General features: G+C 44.4%; 2 protein-coding genes across 4 annotated transcripts in view; one reads left to right on the forward strand and one right to left on the reverse strand.

Moving 5' to 3' along the window:
• DFFA (DNA fragmentation factor subunit alpha) overlaps positions 1–26,559 on the reverse strand; it is a 355,095-nt gene that overhangs the window by 266,281 nt on the left and 62,255 nt on the right. The window lies entirely within an intron of this gene.
• The window catches only part of KIF1B (kinesin family member 1B), a 136,577-nt gene that overhangs the window by 97,093 nt on the left and 12,925 nt on the right, over positions 1–26,559 (forward strand). For all 3 annotated transcript variants that reach the window (XM_075060328.1, XM_032775458.2, XM_032775460.2), the window contains 13 exons: positions 143–261; positions 2,914–2,999; positions 3,152–3,281; positions 4,516–4,678; positions 5,435–5,525; positions 6,224–6,342; positions 7,204–7,259; positions 11,175–11,283; positions 12,261–12,327; positions 13,599–13,683; positions 13,902–14,007; positions 20,003–20,117; positions 20,642–20,775. In XM_075060328.1, the coding sequence (XP_074916429.1) occupies positions 143–261; positions 2,914–2,999; positions 3,152–3,281; positions 4,516–4,678; positions 5,435–5,525; positions 6,224–6,342; positions 7,204–7,259; positions 11,175–11,283; positions 12,261–12,327; positions 13,599–13,683; positions 13,902–14,007; positions 20,003–20,117; positions 20,642–20,775 (1,380 nt within the window). The remainder of the gene's footprint in view (positions 1–142; positions 262–2,913; positions 3,000–3,151; positions 3,282–4,515; positions 4,679–5,434; positions 5,526–6,223; positions 6,343–7,203; positions 7,260–11,174; positions 11,284–12,260; positions 12,328–13,598; positions 13,684–13,901; positions 14,008–20,002; positions 20,118–20,641; positions 20,776–26,559) is intronic.

Consider the following 26,559-nt stretch of genomic DNA (forward strand, 5'->3'; position numbering starts at 1 on the left):
AGTACACAGTACAAGATAATGTGTTATAACAGAACTGCAGACACTAGGCTGTATGAAGGTGTTTGTGTCCTGTCAGTCAATCAAATACAAAGTTCTGCTACAAGTGGTGGTCTGATGTTTGTTTTTTCACTTCTGTTACCAGGGCATTCGTATACCTGAGCAATCTTCTATACCCAGTGCCCCTTATCCACAGAGTGGCAGTTGTCAGTGAGAAGGGGGAGGTTCGAGGATTTCTGCGTGTGGCAGTGCAGGCAATAGCAGGTAAGATACTCTGGGCATGCTGTTGTAGCTCAAGCCTTTGAGTAGTTTTTGAACAGCTGTATTTAAAAAAAAAAAATGGAGGGGAGGGCAGGGGCTGGCTTCAAAATGTTCACTTTTTTGGTGTGTTCAGTTCTGGACCAGCTTTAAGGTCTGGTAATTGCAAGCCTCCCAGGACACTTACTCTGGCACATTAGAAAACTGAGGTTGTATTTTTTCCAGTGATACAAAGCATTTGGCCACGGCCGACCTAGCTAATTTGACCAGTTAATTTGCAGAAAATGTATCATCTTTTTTTAGAGGTTTTGAAATGTTCACTGTCTACCACTGAGATTTGTATGTGGTAACTAAGACAACCCAAGGTGTAGAGATTATGGGAAATACATATTTCAAAACACTTTTTTTTTTAAAGATGTCTTTCCTCTGCAATATGGCATAAATGTGATGGTGCATGTGACTGTGTGTGAGAGTATAAAGGCTTGAATGGCACTATTTTTTGGATGACTCACAGAACTTGCTTGTAGCTCTGACATCTTGAGTCTCATGCGCTTGTCCCAAATAAACACCCATGAAACCTTTACTTCATTACATACCATATATTCATCCTGACTTTTCAGTCTTTCCTGTTTTTATAACTCACTTACAAAGTGCTCTACCATCTTCATATTATGTTCTCCTCTCTATGGATACAGGCACCTCTAGGGATTGGGGAAGGAGTAGAGTTAGCATTGATTCCTCAGTTATTCATAGGCCAGATCAGAGTCCCTCACCATCCAAAGAAAAGAGTGAACCTCTTTCCTTGTATAGTGGCTGAGGGCTTGTTTCTCCCTCCTCCTAGGGTGGTTTCCCTTACCCTTATAGCAGGTATTGTAGAAAACTACACGTTAGCCTCACCCTGTTCAATTTTGCATGGGACCGTGTTGGTTTGACTACTTGGGGCTGCTGAGTAAGGACAAAAAAATCCCTATTTCTTTCCGGGGGAAAACTTGATTTAAAGGGGGGGATGGGAATTATCTAGCTAAGCTGACCCTTCTCTTTGCTGATTTTTGAGAAAGGAGGTAATAAATTTCCTTTAACTAGCTCTTGGATCTGCCAACCAGTTGTTGGCATTTTGTCCTTTGTTTTCCACACTGAAATGAACTAGTCAAGGTTTGTCCCTGGTATTTGACCATGCACCATTCATTCTGGTGAGAGCTCAGATACTTCTTGTAATTTATCTGCCCTTTCTAGCAATGGCTAACTTCCAACCATTGTCTCTTGTATTGGAAGACAGCTATGTAGGTCTTATTCTCCATGGGAACATGTAATGAAGTCTAAGACACTGAGGCTGAGGGATTCACTCTGGCTGAGGCTCAAATGACAGATGAAACATTTGAATACGTTCAAAAGGTTTACTTCTAGCCTGGTTTTCTTTCCTTAGCGTTGACACTTTAATACCTACAGTCAAATGGATGGTATGAAAGAGCAAACCATGGCTATTATAAATTGATTTTGCAACATCTTTGAAATATGTCATGGCTTTATTTAGTCAAAGTGATATTTCAAGATGGCATTCTTAATTTTGGGATCACTTCTGTAAGTATATCTCCTGTTAGAAAATACCTCAGCACTATTTGGGCACCCCTCCTGTCTTCTTGGCGGTCTCAGCAGAGACTGGGCTGAATGGGCCATAGAGACTGAAGTGGTCACTTGCTTTGAGAGTTCCTCTGGATCAATATGGCACATTGAAGCTGTGCCATTGTAGGTGCTCACGCTGTAGGTAGAGGATTTTAGTTTTCAGGACTGGAAGTCTGGCTGTTTATCATTTCTTGAAAGACCATAGTCCTTGATGGTCCTAGGGATTGCTGACTAATCTCGCAATGTGCAGAATTACTAAACTTGCTATAAAAAGCCTTGGATTTGATTTTTTTTTTTTTTAACCCATTTCTGTAAAGCTTATTCTTATATTGGGTGTTTTGTCATGGCCATTCTGTCATTAATGTACACTGTGTCATGGCAGGAAAGGGTTATAAAGCTATTACCCCTAGTGAACTTGGCATGACTATCTAGATGAATACAGTAAAGAAATTTTAAAATGGCTATAAACTACCTTCATTATTCTTCACTGTGTAGCAAAAATCCCCTATAGATAAGGATCTTGAGGTGTGACACAGGTCCATGGTTGCATTGGAACTAGTGTGGGGACAGGAATTGAAAACCTGTTCTCTGCTAATCAAGCCATGGGTCCGTCCTGGTTAGGGTTATATTTAATGTTTCACGTTTCTAGTTGGAAACATCTCTAAGACATTCTCATCTCTGTTGATCTTTTTCATTCATCATGTTATACACTTTTGCCCATTCGTTTTGGATGTAATCTATTTAGAAACAAGCCATTAAACAGTAAATATGGATATCAAGTTTTAACCCATGAATTCTAAAACTCCAGCATATTAACTTTGAATCTTACGGGTAGCATTAATCTGTTTTGCTGGTCTTCTCCATTCCCTTCCCAAAAGCCAGTGCTAGGTAGTTCTCTACAGTATTTTATCTAGCAACTTGTTCACATTTAAATGACCCAAGTGATGGGGTATCCACCACTTGGGAGACTAGTATCCCATCGAGCCACTCTTGCCATTTGAATTAGTTTCCAATAGTCTCTCTTCTTTGCCTTTCTAGCGGACGAAGAAGCTCCAGATTATGGATCTGGCATTCGGCAATCTGGCACAGCTAAAATTTCTTTTGATGATGAATACTTTAATAAGGTAAGAAACATTAATTGGGTTGGAGAGGTTTGTGAAGGGAGGGGACAATGTCTTGTTCTAGATACAGAACGGTTAGGGTGGGTTAAAAAGTACAGAAGGCAAATTGGAAGTTGCAGGGCTCTCATCTGCAGCCCCTGTCTTGTGTTCCTCAGAGTGACTTTTCTTCAGTTGCAATGACTCGTTCTGGACTGTCACTAGAAGAACTGAGAATTGTGGAAGGGCAAGGTCAGAGTTCAGAGGTCATCACTCCCCCAGAAGAAATTAACAGAATGAACGACCTGGGTAAGTGGGCACATCTTCTGGGACTTGAGGGGACAAATATGGGGCTATTCTGAATCTTTATGAAAAGGGGCTTTGGGCCTTATTTGAAAGTGTGCGACAGGTGAAGGAATAGTGTCCTTAGAGTGCCGGGGTACATAATAGTGACTGTTTCCTTGTGAGTTTTGATTTACAAAATATTAACTCTGATGTAGCACACAGAAGAAGCTTTTAGGTTGCAGCTGTTCAGAGTTTTTCATCGTTGTCAATCCACTGGAAGGTTTCAGAAGTTGCTTGCTGTTAAGAGTGTTGGGGAGTCAGAGCCCTACACTCCTCTTCCTGGGATTCACCATGACTCTCAGCCAGCCAGTAAAACAGAAGGTTTATTGGACAATAGGAATGCAGTCTACAGCAGAGCTTGTAGGCACAACCAGGACCCCTCAATCAAGCCCTTCTGGGGGGGTTCAGGGAGCTTAGACCCCAGCTTGGGATTCCCTGTGTTGCACCACCCAGCCCAAACTGAAACTAAAAATTACCCCAGCAGCTTTCTCCCCACTCCCCTCTGCTCCTCCTCTCCTTTGTTCAGTCTCCGAGGCAGAAGGTGTGACTTCGCCTATCCCACCTCCTGGCTCAGGTTACAGCTCAGGTAGCTTTCTTCTCATCCCCAATGTAACTCCCACGCAACATTCCCCGGTCAAATCTGCCCTGCTCCGTCACACTTAGCTCTTTATTTATGCTAATATCTAACTGGTAATTACTGTGCTCCCCTCTCTTGCAACTCTAGTATCCCCACCTTGGGTGAGAAGAGAACTCTGTTAAACCTGCACTGTCTCCACATTGTGCTACCAGTGAACTCTGCACTTTGTTGAGATCACTGTGTCTTGTCTACACCAGGATTTTTTTATCATTAATTTTTCAGGTGCAGTTTAGTAGGTGATAGCCTTGGTGATGACTGTAGCGTAGACAGGGTTCAGAAGAACCCAGGGACTTTTACCACTGTCACCTAATGCTGCTCTGAGTGCATTCGACACTTTTTGGAACAACACTTGATCGTTGACTACCCTACTGCTTTTATCAGTGCTACCATTAGTGAAGCTGCATGTATTGTGAGTTAAGGCTTTGAAAAATTCTCTTGTAGATAAACTACTGGAGAGCAGGTGTTTGGGGATGGGGGACTAAATCCCACCTTTGCTGGGTCGTGTATCTGTAGATGTAGTAAATCTGAATATTTCATGGGAGGTCTTTGTGTCTCTTTAAGACCTGAAGTCAGGCACTTTATTGGATGGGAAGATGGTGATGGAAGGGTTTACCGAGGAGGTTGGCGACCACCTGAAACTGGGTAGTGTGTTCACCTTCCGTGTGACAGTGCTGCAGGCCAGTGGCATCCTCCCAGAATATGCAGATATCTTCTGTCAGTTCAAGTAAGAATCTCTCCTTGGTAGTACAGGGTGGGGAAGACCTCTGCAGTGAAGGGGAGTAACTGTTGCTAGATCCTGGGCAAATGGAGACAAAACTGGAGTCATTTTTAGGAGTCAGTGTGGCAGTGTCTTGTGGGAAGGGAGTCAAAAATCTGTGTAACCTGATACCAGATCACGTGCCCTGAACAAACATCTGCTTTGTTAACGATGGCATTGGGGAGTAAAGCTTTGTAGAAAGAGGATAAGCATCAGCTTTTAAAAGCTACACATCCAATGTCTCTTGTCTTAGGCATCTCAAGATGTTTTGTAGGGTATTTGAGGTCCTGTAATGAAAAGTGCTATAGAAGTGTAAAATCATAATACCCAGTAAATTGGTTAATATTTATTACATTTATAGGGTCCAAATCAATGGGCATTTAAGCATCAGATAATGATACCAGTGTATAACTTTAAAATTAAAATCATTGCATGCATACACCCAGCTTGAATCAAATGGTCTGGAATTAGGGCAAATTCAGCAGCTCTCAAATGAGAGCTCTGTCCCCATTTAGATTCCAAAGAATAAGGATTAGAAGGGGAGGTAGCAAACATACAAACAATAAAACAGTACAAGCCCCAAAGTTTTCTAGAATAAACCTGCCTAAATAAGATTGGTTGAGGCCCAAAAGGTGGCCAAAAGAGCAGAGATGTGCAGATTTCTCTAAGGGGTGGAGCTGATAGCTGAGCAGTTTTCACTAATCTGATCTGTTTTGGTTTTAGCTTTTTACATAGACACGATGAAGCTTTCTCTACTGAACCTCTCAAAAACAGTGGTCGGGGGAGTCCTCTTGGGTTTTACCATGTCCAGAATGTAAGTGAAGCTTCGTGACTTGTAGGAAGTGTGAGTGAGTGTCCATAATACAGTGATGTTTAGGTTGATTTCAGTGCTGGGGAATGCTTGCAGCCTTCCTGTCAGCCTCCTCAGCCAGGCATGTGCAGGAAATGGGCGGGGGGTACAGATGAATAAACAATAGAGGGGGCATGATCACATGAGTGATATAATCCTTTGTGTAGAGCATAATGCTTATTAGTAAATTACAGAGCATTTAAGCAAGTGTGTGTGTAGAGGCTATGTGACCCTTCTCCCTTCTCTTGGTTCTGAATTCCTTGTGCTTCCATTTCACCCATCAAAATATTGGGAAGTGCAATAAAAACAGCTCTAGAGTTTGCATTACAGGGAATAGACAGTGTAAATGGAAAAGCCATGTTCAGGCTTCCAAATTGATAGTGTGGAGTCTCACAAGTTGTGTAACTGTCTTGTGACAAATAGCTTCCTACTTTTCTTAACTGACGAGTGCTTAGGTCAAGGGATTTTTCTCCTGTAACTGTTAATTGACAACCTTAACACCTGAAACAAAGTAAGGTATGTGTCTCCCTTCGCTGTGATTGGCTCCAGTCAAGCTATCAGCCACTGGATAAGAAATGTAGAACCCTGGATTCTAATCTTGGCAGACATACGGTTTTCATTTTATCTCTGCCCTGACTCTTTCCTTACCTTTTTTTTGCTAGATTGCTGTGGAAGTGACAGAATCTTTTGTGGAGTATATCAAAACTAAGCCGATTGTGTTTGAAGTCTTTGGGCACTACCAGCAGCACCCTCTCCATCTGCAGGGACACGATCTCAACAGGTATTGACCAGTTCAGAAGTAAGTGTCCTTCCCCTCATACTTCTCAGCAGAAGGAAGAAATCCTGCATGGGAAATAGACACCACATTACCTCATCCCTTTGCTTCCTGAATTCCATGCCTCACATGGAAATCTTGCTACTTAGCATTAGTGCCAAGTGTGTCCTAAGCAAATTCTAATACTAGACAAGTGACAGGATAGTGGGTGCCCCATTAGTTGATAATACATATTTAAAGCCAAAAGAACCCTGTGCAAAACAAAACTTTCTTCAAACTCCTAATGACTTCTAAAAGCACACCTGCCGAGGCTGCTGAGCACCTTAAACGTTCTGAGTCAGGGAAAGGTTTCTTAGTCCTCTTGCTCTACAGTGTGAGGGGAAAGAATGATGCATGGATTCCTGGGTTTGGCTTGGATTGCTGGAAACAGTAGCTGCAAAGAGGAACCACATGCTGGTGTTAAAGGGAAAAACGAGCAGAGGTTTGTATCCCTGCATAAAGATGTTTTCAGGAAATGCCTCTCTCATCCTGTTTTCCCTTGAGCGGAGACTAGAGAAAGGGCAGTTGGCAATATTAAAAGGTAATCCATCTTTGCTTAAGGATGGGCAAAATTGAGCTGGAATGGAAAAAGGGGTAAGTGTGTGTTAGTAGGAGCAGGGCAAGGAATCCTGGGTTATATATGTTCAAGACATGTCCCATGTGTGATTGGGCACATCTGTTCTTGTTACCATCTTTGTAGAGTGGAGGTTGTATGTACCTGCCTCATAGGGTTGTGAGGGTCACTATTTTTTTTGTAGAGTGCTCAGAGATCCCTGGGTGAGAAACAGGTGGGAAACACCAGAAGTAACTGCTCCCCTTTCTCTGCAGCCCTCCTCAGCCATCCCGACGATTCTTTCCACCTCCCATGCCACTCTCAAAGCCAGGTGAGAACAAACATTTTCTGGTTATGTGTCTGTAAACTCATCACGTAGAACTAGAGTGTGAAATATTCAGAACTGCAGTCATTTGAAATCGAGAAGTAACATGAATGAACAGTGCAAAGGGCACTGGAACATCCTCGCTGATGGTGTTCCTTCCCAGGCGTTCAACCTCATCTCAAAGCAAAAGTGTTGTCAGGGCAGTCACGGGGAGAGAGTTGCATCTATGAAGTGTCCAGCACATAACACTCAATCTGGCTGTGCAGCCATTCTCCTCAGTGTGGTTACTGAAGCGAGGAATTGCTTATCCATAAATCACTCTGCTCTGCTTTTTCTAATGTTGCTTTCACTTTCATGTACTAAGCCAACCTTGCTGAAATGATCCCTCAGTTTTCTTTAATTTAACTGTGCATATTGAACTCTTCTTCTTTTTTCTGCCCCCCCGTCCTTTTATCTCCTTTCCCTTGTTCCAATCACCTGCTTATCTCCACTACTCCCATTTTTGTTCTCCATTCCCTTTTCAGACCATGAGAGAAAAATTGAGTTGATTAGGTATCTCATGTCTGGTTATGTAAATGTACGTGTGCTGAACACACTGTCTGAGCACGCCAATGTGCTTGCATCCTCGGCTGTGGCTGCATTCCAGGATGGAGCTGACCAGCTGCCACCTTTTCTTTTTCTGCCTGTTCCCAGCTGTCAAAGCGAGCGGGTTCCCAAAAGAGATGGTTAGTAGTCAAATTCCATCTATGGTAGATGTAGAAATAACCCCTAATCTTGATCCCAAAGCAGTATGAATACACATTTACCCTGTGGTGCTGAGTACCAGAAACTACCTTGGGTTCTGTGGTCATTGTGGAGTGATGAAGCATTTAGAATAAGAAACATCTAGTGTCTAGAGCAGAGTATGAGGAATCTGAATTTGTGTGCCAATCCTAGCTCTGCTACTGATTTATTGTGACTTTGTCACCTAACTTTGCTTAGCCTCAGTTGTCCCATGTGTAAAATAGGAATATTTACTCCTTGCCCTTTGTAAAATGCTTTGAGATCATTAGATGCATGGTGCAGAGTATTATGTAGTAAGTTATAAAACTGAGGGGTAGAGGGCATTTTCTTTTGAGGTTCTGTTAAAATTATCCTTCCTGCTTATCTGTTATCTGGCTTCATTTCTCTTTCTTCCCTCCCCCCCTCCCGAGGCAAAAGCCAGCTGTTTGGGTTGAAGTAGACCAAATGTGTATCTTGCTGACCCAGCCTATGAAAATGTTTAGAAGAGGCCTGCACGTGAACCTGACTTAGTGTGTTGAGTTTTCTTTTCTGGTGCAGCTGAATTCTTCTGCTTAGTTCAGACTTCAGTGGTTTGTGTCCCTGACCTTTCTCCTGACTAGCATCAACAACTGAGTCCAGCTGTCATGAGCTCATGGATGCTATGAGCACAGCTGCAGCTTTTGTTTGGTGGTATGGTGAGGGTGTAAGAGCGTGATGTCAGCTACTTAAGGTGGGAATGAGGGAGAGCAAGTGATGTCTCTGGAGCTCACTACTTAGCATGATAGTCTTGGCCTGCTGTGTACCTCTTTCATTCTTGTAGTGAAGTCTGTCTGCGTCTTTGTGTTATCTATTTACAGTTATCTGAACAAGGAGTAGACGGAACTCAAATCTCATCTTCTGAAAGGGAGATTATCTATCTCTCATGCATACACAGGCACCTCCGCTGACTAAGTGCCACCTGTAAAGCAGGATTTTTCTCTCTTATCAGTGGGTTGTAATTGAGATATTATGAAAGTGAAGAGAGACTGAGGCAGGAATGGGAGAACCTAAGGAACACTAAACTAAGACTTATCTTCAATAAATGGCGGGATGGGGCCTTGAGAGGCTACAGAAAACATTGAGTGCGTTAATTGAAAAAACTAAACATTAAAACCAAGGGAATGGGGAGAAAGTTGCAGAGTTGAACACACTCCTGTATTTAGGGTGGAGTGGAACAGAACCCTCATAAGTGCCTTGTCCACTCCCAAGAACAGAATAGGGAGGCAAAGTGGAGGTAGTGGAAATGGTAGGCAGAAATTGTGTAAACGTAGGTCTTGTCTACATAGCCCTGCAGTTCAGACTACAGCCAGATGAATTACAGTGTTCACTAGTGTGCTGCACTGTAACTCACCCATGCGGATGCTATGGGTGCAAAATAAAAGGGGTCTTGATGGTGGTAACTGAGGCCTAGTCTACGCTAAAAAGTTCGATTAACCCAGCAATATCACTCAGAGATGTGAAAAATCCACACTCCAGAGTGGCATAGGTAAGCCAGTCTAACCCCTGGCATAGACAGCACTAGGTTGAAGAAAGAATTCTGTTGATCTAGCTACTTCCTCTCAGGGAAAAGAATTACCTATGCTGATGGGAGAACTCCTTCAATCAGTATAGGTAGCATTTTACACTGAAGCGCTGCAGCTGCAGTGTTTCCAGTGTAAACAAGCCCTTAGTCCTGTTTAAATAGGAATAAATTAATTCAAATGAGGTACCTTTTAGATCCACAGTATCTACATGGGATAGTTAGAGCACGGCACACTAGTGTGCACTGTAATTTGCACCTATGTAGTTTGAACTGCAGGGCAGTGTAGACATGGCCTCAAAGAGGGAAAGTCTGGAGTATTGCTAGAACCTGTCTGTTTTCTGTGATTACCAGTTGCTAGAAGCACTATTTGTCCATTTTCTATTTATGAGTTAAAGTATCCTGCAAAGGTAGTGAGTCTTGAAGCACTAATTTATCAGTAATCCTGAAATATAGGGAGCCAAGGCTTCCAGGACTTTTTCTCAAGGAATAAGGCCTGTTAAATCCCCTGATGTGCACATACACATCCTGTATGTTAGCGATCCCAGCTGAGTGTACTACTGTTTGCAGTAAAGTGAAGGCACTAACATCAAGAATCATCTAAAGTACCTACAGGTCCAGTAGAAACTGCATCAACCCTAAATTTCTGCAAGAATCCTTGGGATCTTGGCTTGCTCCTTTCATTCAGAGACTCAGAACTGATGCCAGGAGTACATATGAGCAGACTTAGCCCCCCTGTGAATTCCACGCATGCAGGAGTTGGAACTCTTTAAAAAACTGATCTCAGTATAGGTCAGAAAGGACCTACATGTTAGGATGTCGTGTTGAGAACACTCTGAAGCATCTGACTTCTCTCCCATATTTGAATGTTTCTAAACTATACTTTAGGTTAGCTTGTTCCAAAAATGGATCTTTGAGGTGGCATAGGATTTTCCCATGTATGAATCTGTAGAGGTTGCCTGTCTTCACAAGACTCTCCTAGTTATAGTTCGTTTATTTATTTGTGACCTGTCAAGTGCTTACATTTTGCCATGCAGTAGTTTGGGGGAAAGTGCCATAAATGCCCACCTTTCTTTCATGGTGCTAATGACTTAATGGGATCAGGTTTATTTCAGCCTCTGCAGATCACGTAAAATATGTTCCTTACTGCACTAGGTAATGACCACCTATCTTGCACAGTCTGGTGCATGACCATTTGAGCAGTATGAGGGGTGGTGGAAGGATTAGCCTTTCTTGTATTTACATGTAGGAGATTTAGTAATCTTTTCTCAGTTCTTTTGTTGGAGTCATGAAATCTCTCAAACAAATAGTGCTTCATAATTGCCAGCCAGTCATCTAACTGTTTGTAAAGTTACTTGGATGGGGGAACACTGTGGATTTAAAACGAGACTCCTTGGTTCCATAGACAAGCCTGTGACTGAAGTTTCCTTTCTGGCTTTTTGATGGCAGGTGTCTTTGCCATATTACCTGCAGATGCACAGGTAGAAATATTACACTGCTTTCATGTGATAAGCAGCACTGAAATTACATTGTGGAACCTAAGTACTGTAATAGCATTACCTGTGTGCAGTTTTTGTGAACCGTTTTTTAATTTTTTTAAGTGCCAGCCACAAAGCTAAACACGATGAGCAAAACTAACCTGGGCCAGAGCATGAGCAAATACGACCTCCTTGTCTGGTTTGAGATCAGCGAGCTGGAGCCAACAGGAGAGTGAGTTCAACTCTTACCTTCCTTTTGTATAAAGAGGGAAAACGGTTGGTAGGAATGAATTCCTTCATCTTTAGGTCATTGGTTTAGATCAGCCCAGGTTTATAATGTTTGGCTATTCCCATCTGTAAGATGCCTGGGTTTGTGTGGAATAAAGTGGTCCCAATCCTGTTTCCAGTGAGTAGATATCAGCAACACAACTGGCATTAGTTGGCCCCATTGTTCGCAGTCTCATCAGAGTGGCCAAATACTGAAGTATGGAGAGTGACCTTCCTTCTCACTCCTAGACCTGATCCCTCCAGGTCAGCGGCTGGTTATGCTGGCAGAGCAGTGAGCCGGGGGAGCTTGCATGGCTGCAGATCATGTGATACTTGGACTCTTGTTAACTAAAGAGTTCAGTCTCCAGAGGTCAGTCCAACAAAACATAAGAACTGCCATACCAAATCAGACTAAAGTCCATTTAGCCCAGTGTCCCATCTTCCAACAGGGGCCAATGCCAGGTGCCCCAGAGGGAATGAACAGAACAGGTAATCAAGTGATCTATCGCTTGTTCCCAGCTTCTGGCAAACAGAGGCTAGGGACACCATTGCTGCCCATCCTGGCTAATAGGCACTGATGGACCTATCCTCCATGTATTTATCTAGTTCTTTTTTTGAACCTGTTATAACCAGAACTATATTGAGTTTAACCCTGCAACATAGAGGGAGTTCCCTGACAGACCTTTGGGAACTACATTATAGGGTCATTCTGCAGTTTTGCAAAGAAATGTTAATGTGTGATGTGATACTTAATGATGATCAAAAGTCCAATAAAGAGGCTGATTTTGGAGTCAGTGGAAGCAGCCTTAATTTTTATTAGGCTGTTATATGTAAGATGTATGTTGGTGGTAGAGCAAAGCAGCAGTGTTACCTAGTGTCCCACTGCCTGCTCTGTTAAACACGCCTTCTCTAACCCAGGATGTTTATTCTTGTTTCACACAGATACATCCCTGCTATTGTTGACCACACTGGAGGCTTACCCTGCCAGGGGACGTTCTTGCTTCACCAGGTACTAACAGAGCCTAGAATGGGGCAGCTAAAATACTTATCTCCTTTTGTGTCTAGTGGGCAGATGTGTCATGTGCTAAATCTTAGATCCATTTTATCTTCTAGTTTTGTCTTACCACATACCTGTTTGTGTCTCTCTTATTATAGCTCTTGGGTCAGTCATCTTTCTGCCTGTACCTGTATCTCCCAGGCTTGGGTCTTTGGGTCTAAATTCTGCTCTTTCAAGTGTTTGGTCATATATATTCCACTCCTAGTACTCATGCATTCAAGAGTGGAATCTTTTGACCATTAGTGCCCTTTGGGGCTGCACGTGCACCTTTAATGTCCTCATACTCCTGTATCTAATGCATAGAGTGGTGCAGACTCAAACACCACTTAGTTCCTTTTCACTGCTCCTGGCTGCAAGATGGAGCTCAGCAGTGTCTGCATCTCGATATGCTCTTCCAGAGACAACTTAAAGATATTTGTGTATATTATTAGTGTGTTAGTGATGGCTTAGTTAGCATGGTTTCCCCTTAGCATTTTGGGAGGTTAACATACCTTATTTGCTTTTATCTTTTGTTGTGAAGTTCTTTTTGGTACTGGGGCTTTAAGTATTTTCCCTTCTTTGAGGCAGCAATACCCATTAATGCTGGGTACATCAGATGCCTTTTGTCTCCCCAACAAATGCTGTACATATAAATCCTTTTCTAAAAGGAGTTGGAAGGTGAGCATGTCTTAATCTTTCTTTGTTAGGCTGCTCCATGCAACCTGATTCTGATCTGGACGGGGAGCCCCCTTAGATTAGTTTCATCTCAGCTCAGAAGTGCCCCAGTAAATTCTAAATCCACTGTCTCCCAGGCCCCATCTTCAGAAACTGTCCCAGAGTGGACTATATCGGACCAAAAAACCAGATCTTTGGAGGAAAGGGAGTGTCTCCTTTGTGGCAGATTTCCTAGGGTTTGTGAGACTGACTCCTGTATACCCTCAAGGTACATGTACCTTCCTTGGAAGTTTAGAGACAGACAGTTTGAGGGGTATTTTGGGTGAAATATACTTCTCCTTGTGGTATGGGAAGGGAGCAGGATGAGTTCTGCTCTGTAATAGGAAAAGATTCTTCCTGTATTAGGTTATATTCAGGGCCCAAAAGGGCATGGAAGTTTGTTTCCCATTAGAGCCTGCTGACAGTTGAGATTTACATGTTCATGTCTCAGCCATGGTTTCCCTATGGAAACGACTTAATGGAGTGATTTAATAAAGACAAGTCTAAGCTGTGCCTTTTCAACTCCCCAGGGAATCCAGCGTAGGATCACAGTCACCATTATCCATGAGAGAGGCAGTGAATTGCACTGGAAAGATGTGCGAGAACTGGTTGTTGGTGAGTATTTGCTGGTTGTTCCGTCCATCATCATCATCATCATGAGTTATTGAATAGAGTTGGGGTAGTGTCACCTACTGAGGGGATCCAGAGGAAAAACTCTTGGTCTGAGGCTGCCTGTTAGAGCTATAGGTCTTAAACCTCATTTGTCAATGAGATTTCCTTCTGAGAGCCTTTCAGGTTACGTTTAATTGGTACTGAAATTCATTTATCTTCAGGACGCATCAGAAACAAAGCCGAGGTAGATGAAGCTGCTGTGGATGCTATTCTGTCTTTGAATATAATCTCTGCAAAGTACCTGAAGTCTTCTCACAGCTCCAACAGGTAGGCAGATGTAAAGTGCTTTCAGGGCTATTTACATTACTCCTCTCCATTGATAAGCACCATGAAAGGAGGAAGACAGAATGGGGGAAGGAGGGTCAGCATTTCACCCAGGAGCTGAAAAACTGAAATTAAAGCACAGCATTAAAATACAAGGACAATACCACAGGTGAATCAGGCAGCCATGCACATCACTACATTACAGTGGGAACAAGGGTACAGTGATCTAACAAAGCCTGTTGTGTTAAAATATTACTCCTACTCTGATCAACTCAGTCTTAGTCTGTGCTTTTTCAGTGCCGCCAGTGAGTCGCGGGGAAAGGGAGAGTGGATTTATGCAAATATCACAAGTTGGTTCCTCTAATGCACTTGTGTATTGTGAAATCAGAGCAGCCTTACAGCAATATTCCATAGGAGGTCTGGTGACCTGCAGTCTTCATTCTTACATCCAGTGAGGATCTAACTCTCAACAGTTGTTCTGAGCATCACTTATCAGAGAGAGAAGTATCCTCCCCAAGTGAAGATTCATTGTCGGATGGGGTAGTCTTTCCAAGGAGGATTTGTGGCTGAGGGTCTCTGTGGGGTGCACTGTTAATAAGATTTCATGAATTGTATAGTCTTGTGCTTTAGGATCTGCAACGGAGGGCTGTGAAGCAGAATTCTGTATTGTGGGCAGAGTCCCTCCCCTCCAGAACATCAGCCAAGTCACTGACTCACTGTGTTTCTGTCAACTGGGAAATTGGGAGGAAAACACAAATCTTCTGGAAAAATCAGATTCTGCATCAGTTTTTAAGGCAAGGGATGGGGAGGACATGATTTGCAGCCTGCTGGCCATCAGTTTTCTATAGTCTAGCTGGAGAAAGTAATTCCAGATTATTCTAGACTTTGTGTTGTCACCAACTGGGTCTGGTGCTGTCCCCTAGTGTCAGTGAGTACTGAATTTTATAACTGTGTTATTTTGGCTATTACTGCCTAATGTCTCATCTCACGCAAGGTGAAAATCAAACTCCAAAATATTGAGAAACTTTTTCTAACTTGAGGGGGGAGTGAATTCTTTCTGTAAAGGAGGAGGGAAGTGGGGAGAAGAAATAGGGCTTACCTGGAGATTTTATCTCTTGTCCTGTAAGAAATCTGAAGGGCACTCTGTAATAGCTCATACAGAGCAATTTTTCTGACATTCACTGCTGACGTTTCCTGCCAGTGTTCACCACTGAAACCTTTCTCTCTGATGGTCATAGGATAAGTCTCTAAATTCCCCTCGTAGTCAGCCCGGGTATTTTATGCTGACTGTTTCTTAAAAAGAGGCAGCGATGAGCATGACTATCAATGTGGGCCTTGGAAAGCTTTAGAACACACAGCTGTCAGTCAAAAGGGAATAGCACCTCAGGAGAGATGGAGAGGCACATTAAAATAATTTCATAGCTCTGATGGAGGGATTCGTATATCCCAACTGATAGTAGTTTATACATTTTAATGTGATTTAATTTTTAGCGTCTTAGCATTGATCTGGCAGCATAACTGGACTGGGAGGGAACAGTTGCTGCATTCCAATCTGATCCTAATGGATTTGCAGTAGGAAGATCACCTATATTCTCCCCCGCTTCTTAATTCCAAATAAATTGCGATATGGCCCCAAAAATCTCTATCTGGAAAGCTTTTTGGAAGTGGGATGGGGGTGAGTGAGGGCTCAGGTAGCATTGATGTTGTGATGGGGCAAGGCCAGATGGCTACAGTAAAGTACTGAGAAACAGGTATCTTAGCCCCAGGCTAAACAAATCCCTAGTACCCAGGTAACCAAATGGCAGTTGCTCCAGGTTAATCAAGGCACCTGGAGCCAATTAAGATCTTTCTAGAAGGCAGTAGAGATAGCTACTTTAATTAGAACACCTGCAGCCAATCAAGGCAGGCTAATCAGGGCACCTGGGTTTAAAAAGGAGCTCACTCCAGTCAGGCAGGGAGGAGCCAGAGGAGAAGGAGCGTGTGTGAGGAGCTGGGAGCAAGGAGCTGAGAGTGAGAGAGTGTACTGCTGGAGGATTGAGGAGGACAAGCGTTATCAGACACCAGGAGGAAGGTCCTGTGGTGAGGATAAAGAAGGTGTTTGGAGGAGGCCATGGGGAAGTAGCCCAGGGAGTTGTAGCTGTCATGCAGCTGTTACAGGAGGCACTATACACAGCTGCGATCCACAGGGCCCTGGGCTGGAACCCGGAGTAGAGGGCGGGCCTGGGTTCCCCCCAAACCTCCCAACTCCTGATCAGACACAGGAGGAGCTGACTCAGACTGTGGGTTCCACAAGAAGGGAAGATCACTGAGGTGAACAAATCCGCCAATAAGCGCAGGACCCACCAAGGTGGAGGAGGAACTTTGTCACAATGTATAGTTGGTACCAGGTCTTTCCCCAAATTGCCAGGGTTTGGTCTCTGGGTGTGTGGAGGGGTGGGGGCCAATACCACAGTCAGGGGTATGTGTTCTGTTTGCTCACTGTCTGCAGACTTGTTTTCTGGTTGCTGTGTTTTTTTGTCTGCTTGTTTTCCTCCTTTCAGCTGTTGCTTCTCTGTTCTGCCTTTTGCTGCACTAACAAAAGCTCTTTCTATGTTTCTACAGGCTCTTTCTTGATAAGGATATGCCTAGGTATTTTCTGTTTGCTTCCTTTTGCACATAAAGGTTCTTGTGGAATAGAATGCTTTGTCTCACTTGTGTTGCTGCCATTTCCTTTTTAGCTTTTAGTGGATTTTGTCAGCAAACCTCTTGGCTTTTCTGGGAGTGGTGCATTTCCTCCTCCCTTGTGTGCTGGGAATTTGTCAATGTACAGTTCAGTAGGTGAACGCATGAAGACAAATTTCTTTCATTGTTCAACAGAGACAGCTTACAATGGTCCTTGATACCTCTGAAAGAATGAAGTAATAGAACATAACTCCTCCCCCCTTCTCCTTCTTTGTCCTTTAGCAGACAACCATGGCCAGCACTTAGTATCTCTGACTACTTATAACGTATTTGCCACATTAGAAGTCCCAGGACTGGGACTGAATGGCGAGGTTACTGGTTCAAATCCAGCCCGAGACGATAGCGAGCAAAGCCTGTTGCCACCAGATGACGGTTTGATGGCATTCAATTCTTAATTTTGGGATGCAACAACAAATTATCATTGCAGTGGCTATTAATTGGCCTGCCTAGGAGCTGAGAAGCCAAGAAATGAAAGGAGACATTGACATCTGACAAGTGTTTGTCCAGTTCATGGCCAAGGCATGCTGGCTGAGCAGCGTGGGGGATCTTGCACTGCTTGTGCCTATACTCTACTGCTTACACAAAGAAGCAACTTGCACTAATGCTAAAGTTTAGTTTTAAAATGGAACCTAAATAAGTCTTGGATTCCCATCTTGGCTCCTGCTGTCTTCCTTGCTTTGCCTTATTCTGCACTCCCGTCACTCCCGGGTATCACTTATCACCTGCTCTGTGTTGAAAGCACAAAGAGGTTTGCTCACTTTGAGTTTTTGTTTGTCTGCTTCCTTATTTGTTTTAGCAAGGTCTGGTTTGGATGAGGTAGGCGTATATGTATTCATCCCATGACCAGAACAAATGCAGTAGTGTAAGTGTTGAAGTCTCACTTTCACTTGGCGATTTGGGATTGCAGTGACTTGTTTGCTCACATTTCCTCACTTTGCTGATGTAGCTTTGCCCTACTGAGCAACCATTACTCCTGTCTCTATTCTCTAGGTCTTAATAAAGCTGTGGAAGTAGTCCTATTGAACAGCACAGACAGGATAGCTTGTGTGGGAGTTTTAGTGCACTTGCTGTCCATCTCAGGAGTCCTGGTTTTACATTTGTGTTCTCAGCCTGAGGAGTTTAGTGAGCTCAATCCAGTCCCTATTTTTACTCCCATGACAGATTGTGCACCCAATAGTCTATATTCAGAAGTGGTTCTTGACTCCCATGGAAGAGGGAGTATTGCAGTTGCTGATTGAGTGGCATGTTGTTAGTGAAGCCCATGGAACACTTGCCTGCACTGTGCCCTTTTCCATCCATGCTACATCTGCTACTTTCATGAAAATGCCAATTCACCTTTGCTAGACCGAGGTACCCAGAGTCTCCATTATGGCGTTATCATTGTCCTCTGGGGCAAGGCACTGACTGACCATAGCACTGATTAATGCAGTCAGACAGTGTGGGCTAATGTGGATTGCACATTTTGGCACCAATTTCTTAGACGTTATGTGAACCTCAGAGTAACTGAGCATTTGCGGGCTCAGCAGAAAGAAGCTCTACACCAAGCTGAGTGCAGTAATCACCATCCAGCACTTTCAGCTGAGAAGTGAGGGATAAGAGCAGCAGAATATGGGTAAAGGGGGCCCCAGTCTCAATTTTCTCTGCCAGGCAATCCAGAGCCGCACGTACTCTGGCTCAGAGTTGCACTTTTGCTTATGTAGCTGAAGCATAAAAGTCTCCATAACGGTGGTGGAAAAAAAGATTAAAATAATGGAGTTCAAGTAATGCAGCTCTCTAAAGGATTAGAAAACAAACTTTCTGTCCCTGATCCCTTGTCCTGTCTGAGAAGTGAGGTCCCCTGACATTTTAGTGCCCTTCAGATGTCTGCTTCTTTAGGCTTCAGCCCCTGCTCCTTTGGCACAGGGCTCTCCTGTGGCACTGTTTTTCTTCCTTCAGTTAAGGCAGGCCAGGCAGCAATATCTTTGTAGAGATAGAATGTAATGCTGTTTGGCACCACTGAATTGGATTGGCTGTTTCTATGGCCCTCATGGGCTACTGAATCCCCTTTCTGAGCTCTGTTGACCGTTGTAATCCATCTAGGAAGAGGGGGGATTTATAGGATGCTAGTTTTAAGACTGGCACTCTTGTCTCTGCCCTGTCTGCTCTCAGACAAAAAGAGGCAGGATGAGAAATGGCTTGTTTCTTTATTTTGTTTTCTCTCTAGATTTTGCCTCTAATTTCTTTTCTCATCTTTCTGGAGTAGCTCTGGGCACTAGCCCAGGAGTTCTTTAAAGATGGCTTATGGAATGAACTTTTACTAGGTTCATAAGATGAGTATACCTCTTCCTTGCAGCCCATACTCAGTTTGGTAGTGGAGGGGGCCGTCAAACGTAGACCACTTCTCAGCTACTGATGTTTGGGGAGGGGTCACTTGAGAGTGTGTGTGTGGAGGGGATCAAAGTGAGATTACAAAAGAGGCCTTTGTGCAGCAGGCCACAGCTGCCCTTCTCCCTGCACACCCAGTTGGAAAATCATTATTTCAGCTTGTAATTGGTCTGCAAAGCTTCACCTGAGTGATAGGTTGAAGTGGCCCTGAGAATAGTTTGGGAATAAACAGCTTGTTTTTCCCTGATAGGTTTACAGGAGAAGGAAATCCTTGTTGCCTTAATTAAAGACTTAGACCTGTTTTGGGATTATTCTGATCGCCTGAAAAATCTATTGTGTTGTATTGCTTAGTGCTACCAGCTTCTCTCCTCTGTTTTGTTTTGTGAGCCTGATTAGTGCTATGGTGTATTCCTGTATGACAGCCCCAAAACATACCTCAGACTAAGGACAATGATTACAGAAAGAATCTTTCCATGTGTCTTGGAATCATATATCCTATGCACTTGGAAAGAGCTGAATCCATTTTTAAACTCTGTCCTCTCATCCCAACTTCCTCCATGGTTTTATGGTGCTTTTCTTTCTTTCGTCTTTTCTTCTACAGTCTCTCAGTTCAGCCCCTTCCTCTCAGCTTTAGGAGGAGTATTCATCTCATAACAGGCCAGGGCACATTCAACTCACAAGTTAATTTAGATGTAGATGGTAGTCTTGGATGCATCTGTGAAGCTGGTGGGTAAGGATGCCCTGGAGCTCTTCAGATGTTGAAGATGGGGCTTTACTACGGGTGTTCACTGTCTAACCAACCCTGCTTAATAAAAAACATCATTAGATGGAGTCCAGGAGGAGGCGCTTTGCTCTCATTTGTAGTGGAGGCAGAGGTGCTTTTACTATTAAACTTTTGTTGTACTTTCTTCAGGACTTTCTATCGTTTTGAGGCTGTTTGGGATAGTTCCTTGCATAACTCCCTCCTCCTCAATCGAGTGACACCCTATGGAGAGAAGATCTATATGACCTTGTCTGCATATCTGGAGGTGAGCATATTGTCCCCCACAGCTCATGTATGGAATTGGGTGGAAGGAAGTAGCCAATATAGTAGATAATATGCGTCCTAGATAAAATTGTGCTTAATATGATGTGATCATTGCCAGGGGATGCAGCTAGAAATCTAACTAGCAATGTGGCTTTTTTGTTTCTTTTCAAAAGCCTGATGAGTAGGGCACTACTTAATTTGAGATATTGCAGAAATTGTGACTCCTACAATATTAGGCTTCCACTGCAATTTTGTCAGACGGGTGGCTGACGGTAGGAGCAGGTTTTCCAAGTTACTGCAAATAATCAAGGTCTGTTAGTACTTTTCCGTGATTTTCCCTATCTTGTCCGCAACTCAGCCACAATTATTGGACAGTCATCCCACAATTCGAGTAGGGCCTTATCGATGAAGAAAAAACAGTGTCACTACCAAGACAGTGAAATCAAATGTTCTGGTATGTATGGATGTAGGCCTCCAGACATCATTTACTCAGTGTTTTGAGAGCCATTTGTTTCTTTGTTCTAGCTTGACCACTGCATCCAACCAGCTGTGATTACCAAGGATGTCTGTATGGTCTTCTTCTCACGGGATGCCAAGATCTCACCACCACGCTCACTGCGCAATCTCTTTGGCAGCGGCTACTCCAAATCCCCAGACTCGTAAGTTTAACAGGCAATTTCAGTTGCTTTTGTTTAACAGCAGAGTGTAGTTCTTTTATTATATGTTGCTATAGGTGCTCCGCCATAGGATGTACATGTGCTTGTGTGCTTATAACTGGAGATAGTAAAGTGGTGTCCATAGGGTGGCCAACTTTCTAATTTGTGAAATTAGAGCACCAGAACCTTCCCTGCTCCTTTTTCCACCTCTTCCCCCCCATCCCTTACTTGCTGCTCTCTCCACCACCGTCCCCCTGCCCACTGAGCAGCGTCCTAGGGATGGAGGGGTGACTAGGGTGAATGGAGAGAGAGCCAAGCTCCAGGGGTGAGTAATTGGGGCAAGATAGGGGAGGGAGAGCTGTGCTCTGGGAATGGGAGGTGAGTGGAGCGGGGCAGGGCAGGGGATGGAGAGCTGTGCTTGGGGTAGGACTGGTGAGCCGACAGTACCTCTCTGCGCTGGAGCTGTTGCTGAGTGCTCCACTGCTCCTCCAGGCTCCAGCAGCAGCTGCGGCACTTCCTACCCCCTGGTGATGGAGGCCAGTTACTGCGGGCACTGCCAGGTTCCCTTTTTGACTGGACTTTCTGGTCAAAAACTGGATACCTGGCAATCCTAGGTGTCCATGGGCACATGTCTGTGCTTGGAGCAGCTCCTCATGCTCCCCTATGGAGGCATATAGGGAGACGTGAACCCGCCACCCTCAATTACTTCTCAACCACCTGCATCTCGAGCATTGAGATGGAGCAAAATTTTACAGCTTCCTACCTTTTTCATGCATAATGGAATTTCTTGTTTAGTTATCTACTTGGTTATGTTAGGGTCCAGTGCTTAGGAGACACCCACATCTTGTCAAAGTGCTAGGTCTGCGCAGGGTTTAAAGGCAGGTCTAGAAAGGACAGCAAGGCTATGTTGATACACCTCTTAATGAAGTGCTCCCTAGCTCTTGAGGTGTCCATACCCCTCCTATACATGAGCCCCAACATCTCAGGCTGCTTCAGTGACTTCTGGAGCCTCGGCAGCAGGCCCAGAGGCCAAGACTTCCAGGAAAAAGAAGCCTCTTTCATCTACCAGGAAAACAAAGAAGACAGGTGGGTCACTACATAAATCCCACTTCCGAGAGACCTTGCATCATGTAAGGGATACTGCTTATGCTCCAGCCAAGTCGGTACTGAGTAGTTGGCACTGCATAAAAAGTCATGTGCAGAGAAGTTTTCTGCTATCAGGCAGCTCCTACATCAGTACTGTCTGACATCTCTCAGGACTGTGATGTACGCAGGGCTACTCTGATGCCATCACCTTCTTACAGCTATAAGGTCCGAGAAGCTCCCTTGGTGAATCCAGTACTGGAGAATTCAACATCTCCTCACCAGTCTGTTTTCCCAACACTGATACTGACACTCAGTCTTTGGCCATAGATTGTCATAGCCCTCCTCCACCTTCCAGATTCCTTTCCGTGGAAGATCTTGACTCTCACAAATCAGAGTTCCCTCTATCAAGGAGATCTACCAGAGTCCTTGCCCCAGCAGCTGCAACCTGACACTCAGGTGGGCTTCCATTCTTTACCAGTAGCAATGCCTATGGGGCCCCCTTAGCCCAGAAAATACTTCAGACACAGATCTCGGAACAGGGCTCTAGTGCAGCGCTGTACCATTACACTCCCATTAGTCAGTTTACTAAAGAGGGCCTTCCAGAGCCCACCAGGTGCCTTAGACCTAAGGGATGTGTGTATCCTTGGGGACCTATCCCCCAACTGAATGGGCTTACCGCAACTCCAGGGGGCATTTTGCTGAACAATTCTAAGAGTAACCAGCTAGGAAGAAATCCCAACATCACTGGTACCATATCATCCGCAGGCACCAATGGGCCATCCTCCATTACCATGTGCCCCATCAGTACTGGAAGAACAAGATCCACAGACTAAGTCACTTCCTTCAGCCAAGTCATTGTCCTCCCTGGATGATATGATGATGCCATCACCAGCCTCTTATGTGGACGACTTTAGGGCTTTCCAGGACTTCATTAAATGCCTGGAGGACTCCCTCCAGACTCCTCTAGAAGAGGTCCAGGAGTCTTGGCATTCCTTGGTGGACATTTTAAATATCACCCCCAGGGGAAAATTGCCCTACCAACTAACGAGGCACTGTTATCGCCTGTATGCAGTCTATGCCAAATACCTGCCACAAGTCCACCCACCTCCACGTAGGCAGATCATAAATACTATATTCCAACCAAGGAAATGAAAAACTTCTCCCATCCCACCCCTTACTCTCTGGTGGTGGATGCAGTCAGTGAAAGGAATTGTCAGGCCTGTTCTAGATTCTGTGACTTGGACAAAGAGTTCAAGCAACTGGTCCTACTGGGCAGAAAGAGCTACTCGTTGGTGGCTTTTCAATTTGAAGTCACAAACTTACCAGGCCTTTATAGCAGAATATGATTTTAACCATTATTCTACATTTACACTCTTTTTGGCCTTGTGGAAGGGGTTCAGTAGAGACCAGTTTCAGTCCCTCATCCCAGAGGATCAGTTAATTGAGAAAATGTTCCTGTAGGCTGCTCTTGCTGCTGTTGCCACGACTTGTAGACCCATAGCTACTGCTGTGGTTATGCAAAGAGCATCTTGGCTCCGGACTTCTGGACTCCTGAGAGAGATGCAGAATACTATTCCTAGACCTTCAGAGCCTTGAGGAGGCGATCCAAACCTTAAAGGCAACTGTCCCCTTTTTTTTTTTTTAGACCGTTTTGACACCTTGGTTGAGGGCATTGAGCAACCTTTTCCCACAGATCTTCTGATGCACTACTCTACTATCTTACCCTCCTTTTTGGAGATAAACTATCCCACTTCCTACCTGCCTGGGAGCACACTGCCTCAGACGGATGGAAATTAGCAGTGGTCAGTGTGGACTATTCCACTTGCACACTCTTCCTCCCTTCCCCCATCTCCCTGAGCTCTTAAGGCAGGAGGTCCAATCTCTCCTACTCTTGGGAGCAGTCAAACTGGTTCCACCTGAGTTTATTGGAAGAGTTCTATTCAAATTATTTCCTAGTCCCCAAAAGAGACAGAGGATAGAGACAAGCCTCAGTCTCTGAAACTTGAACACCTATGTCCTTTCACAGCACTGCTGGATGGTGACACTACCATAATTTTATCCCTAGATCCAGGAGACAGGTGTCTTCTAGGTCAAGGGAAATGAACCAAATTCATATAGCCATTAATCCCTCCCACAAGTGCTTCATACACTTTGTAATAGACTCAGATCATTACCAGTACTGAGTCCTCCACTTTGGGCTATCTGCAGCCTTGAGGGTCTTTACAAAGATCCTCAGTCTGTCAATTGGGCATTGCAGAAACCATACTTTGAACAACTTGCTGCTCATGAGTTGGTCAGTTGTAAAGGTTGTCAGCAACCTCCCAAGGCTTTAGCCCTTTATCAGTCTCTGGGCCTTTGCATCAATCAGGAGAAATCTAGAATTAACTCCAGTCCAAAGAAAAAAATTCATTGGAGCCACTCTAGACTCCCTAACTGTCTCCCCAAAGAAGGATTCTCCAGTCTAATCTCAACAGTGCAGCACAGCCCGCAAACTGCAGGGATCTGCCTACAACTCTTGGACCCCATGTCGGCCTCCATGTTTGTCATGCCTCAAGCAAGACTGTATCTCAAGTGCCTTCAGACATGGCTACGGTCTGTGTATACCCCAAACAGACACAACCTCTCCAAACTTATCTCAGTACCTCTGAAAGTTTTGAGCTCTCTCAGGTGGTGGAAGGCCCCACGGAAGGGCTGCATGGGAACCCGGTTCTCACATTTCCCACCCTCAAAAATTCCCACAACAGACTCCTATCTCTTGGAATGGGGGGGCTCACCTCCAAAGGGCCAGAAACCAGGACAGGTGGCTCACACAAGAGGCCACGCCTCCACATCAACACTCTAGAGCTGAGAGCAGTTGGATATGCTTGTCAATGCTTCCTTCACAATGTACAAGGTCACTCCATCAGGATAATGCTGGACAACAGGACAGCAAAGTAGTATATCAACCAAAAGAGTGGAGCAAGATTCCAGTCCTTGTGCTTAGAATTGCTAAAACTGTGGAACTGGTGCATTTCCTGTCAGATAGAAGTCTCAGTGGTCTATCTACCAGGCCTCCAGAATGTAACTGCAGATTCCCCAAGCAGGAACTTCCATCAGGACCATGAATGAGGAGCTCAGTGATTCGGTCTTCCCAGCATTTGCCAAACTTGGGGCCTCCCAAAAGTAGACTTCTTTGCTACCTAACCAATACGAAATGTCACCTTTTCTGCTCCAAGGGGGAAGATATTGCTGCAACACATTGGGAGATGCCCTGTTAACACCATGGTCTGTACTCTGCTATATGCTTACCCACCTTGCTCAAACTGTGACAAGAAAGAGCAAGGATTATCCTCATAACACCATCCTGGACAAGACAAGTGTAGTACTCAAACATGATTCAATTCTCTGTAGTAACACTTGGTTGCTTTCCTCTCAGCAAGGATTTCCTTTTAAAGAACTCAGGGACCCTGATCCATCCCAACCCCTTGTCCTTGAACCTGAGAGCATGGTTCCTAAAGGCTCTCAAGCATGGAGCTTAACCTGTTAGAAGAATTGACAGGGCCTTATGCGACCTAGCAGGAGATGTACTACTTGCAAAACTTACCTTCAAAAGTGGAAATGCTTTCATTCCTGGTTTTCTCTTCACTCCTATCAAACATAAGAAGCTCTGCTCTCCACGATACTAGACTAACTGTTGGACTTAGACGCTGGGTCTGTATGTGAGCTCAGTCAGGGTACGTTTGGCTGCTATCACTGCCTTCCACTTGCTGAGTGCTTCTTGGTTTTTGCCCACCCTACTATGACTAGATTCCTTAAGGGATTACACAATTTTCGTCCTGTACAGAACCCAACCCCCCCCAGTAGAATCTTAATTTGGTTCTCAATGCTCTGAGGAAACTGCCCTTTGAACCGATGGCTGTCTGCCCGGTCCTCCACCTCTCCCTCAAGACTTCATTCTTTAAAGCCATCACTTAAGTTAGATGAATGGGAGAACGAAGGGCTCTCCTACCAGACCCAGCTTTTACTGTCTTCCACAGAGATAAGGTTACACAACCTCCCCCATCCTCTTTTCCTCTCTAAGGTCTCTTTGGAATACTATATTAAGCAAGAAATCAGTCTACTAGTGTTCTATCCAAAGTCTCATGTCTCCAGGGATGAAACCAGCTTACATACACTAGATGTAAGGAGGGCTCTTGGCTTCTTCCTTGACAGGACTAAGACCTTCAAGGCCTTTCCCAGCCTATTTATATCTTTTAAAGAGAGGATGAAGGGACAGCCCTTTTCCATGCAGAGACTGTCAAAGTGGGCCTTGGGTTGCATATTAATATGCTACGAGACTGCCAGGGTACTAACCCTTCATAGAGTGACAGCAGACTCCCCTAGGGCTCACATCTATAGTCCTCTTGAAAGATGTACGCATTGCAGAAATCTGCAGAACTGCAACTTGGTCGTCCATCCATACATTCACCAAGCATTATACTATCTTACCTGCTTCCAGAGTTGGCATGATGTTTGGCGACGAAGTCCTCTGAACTGTCTTAGACCTGCCTCCTCAGCACCCATGTCCATTTTAAGTTACTGTTTGGGAGTCTCCTACAGTGGAGTACCCAGAGGGACATACGCTCAGAGAAGTTACTCACTGGTACAGTATCTTGAGTTCTTATAGATGTTTTGTCCCTATGGGTGCTCCCATGTTGTCCTTCCCCTCTGCTGCGGAGTCTC

The sequence above is a fragment of the Chelonoidis abingdonii genome, chromosome 23 (genome assembly GCF_003597395.2).
Source record: "Chelonoidis abingdonii isolate Lonesome George chromosome 23, CheloAbing_2.0, whole genome shotgun sequence".
Lineage (NCBI taxonomy): Eukaryota > Metazoa > Chordata > Testudines > Testudinidae > Chelonoidis > Chelonoidis abingdonii.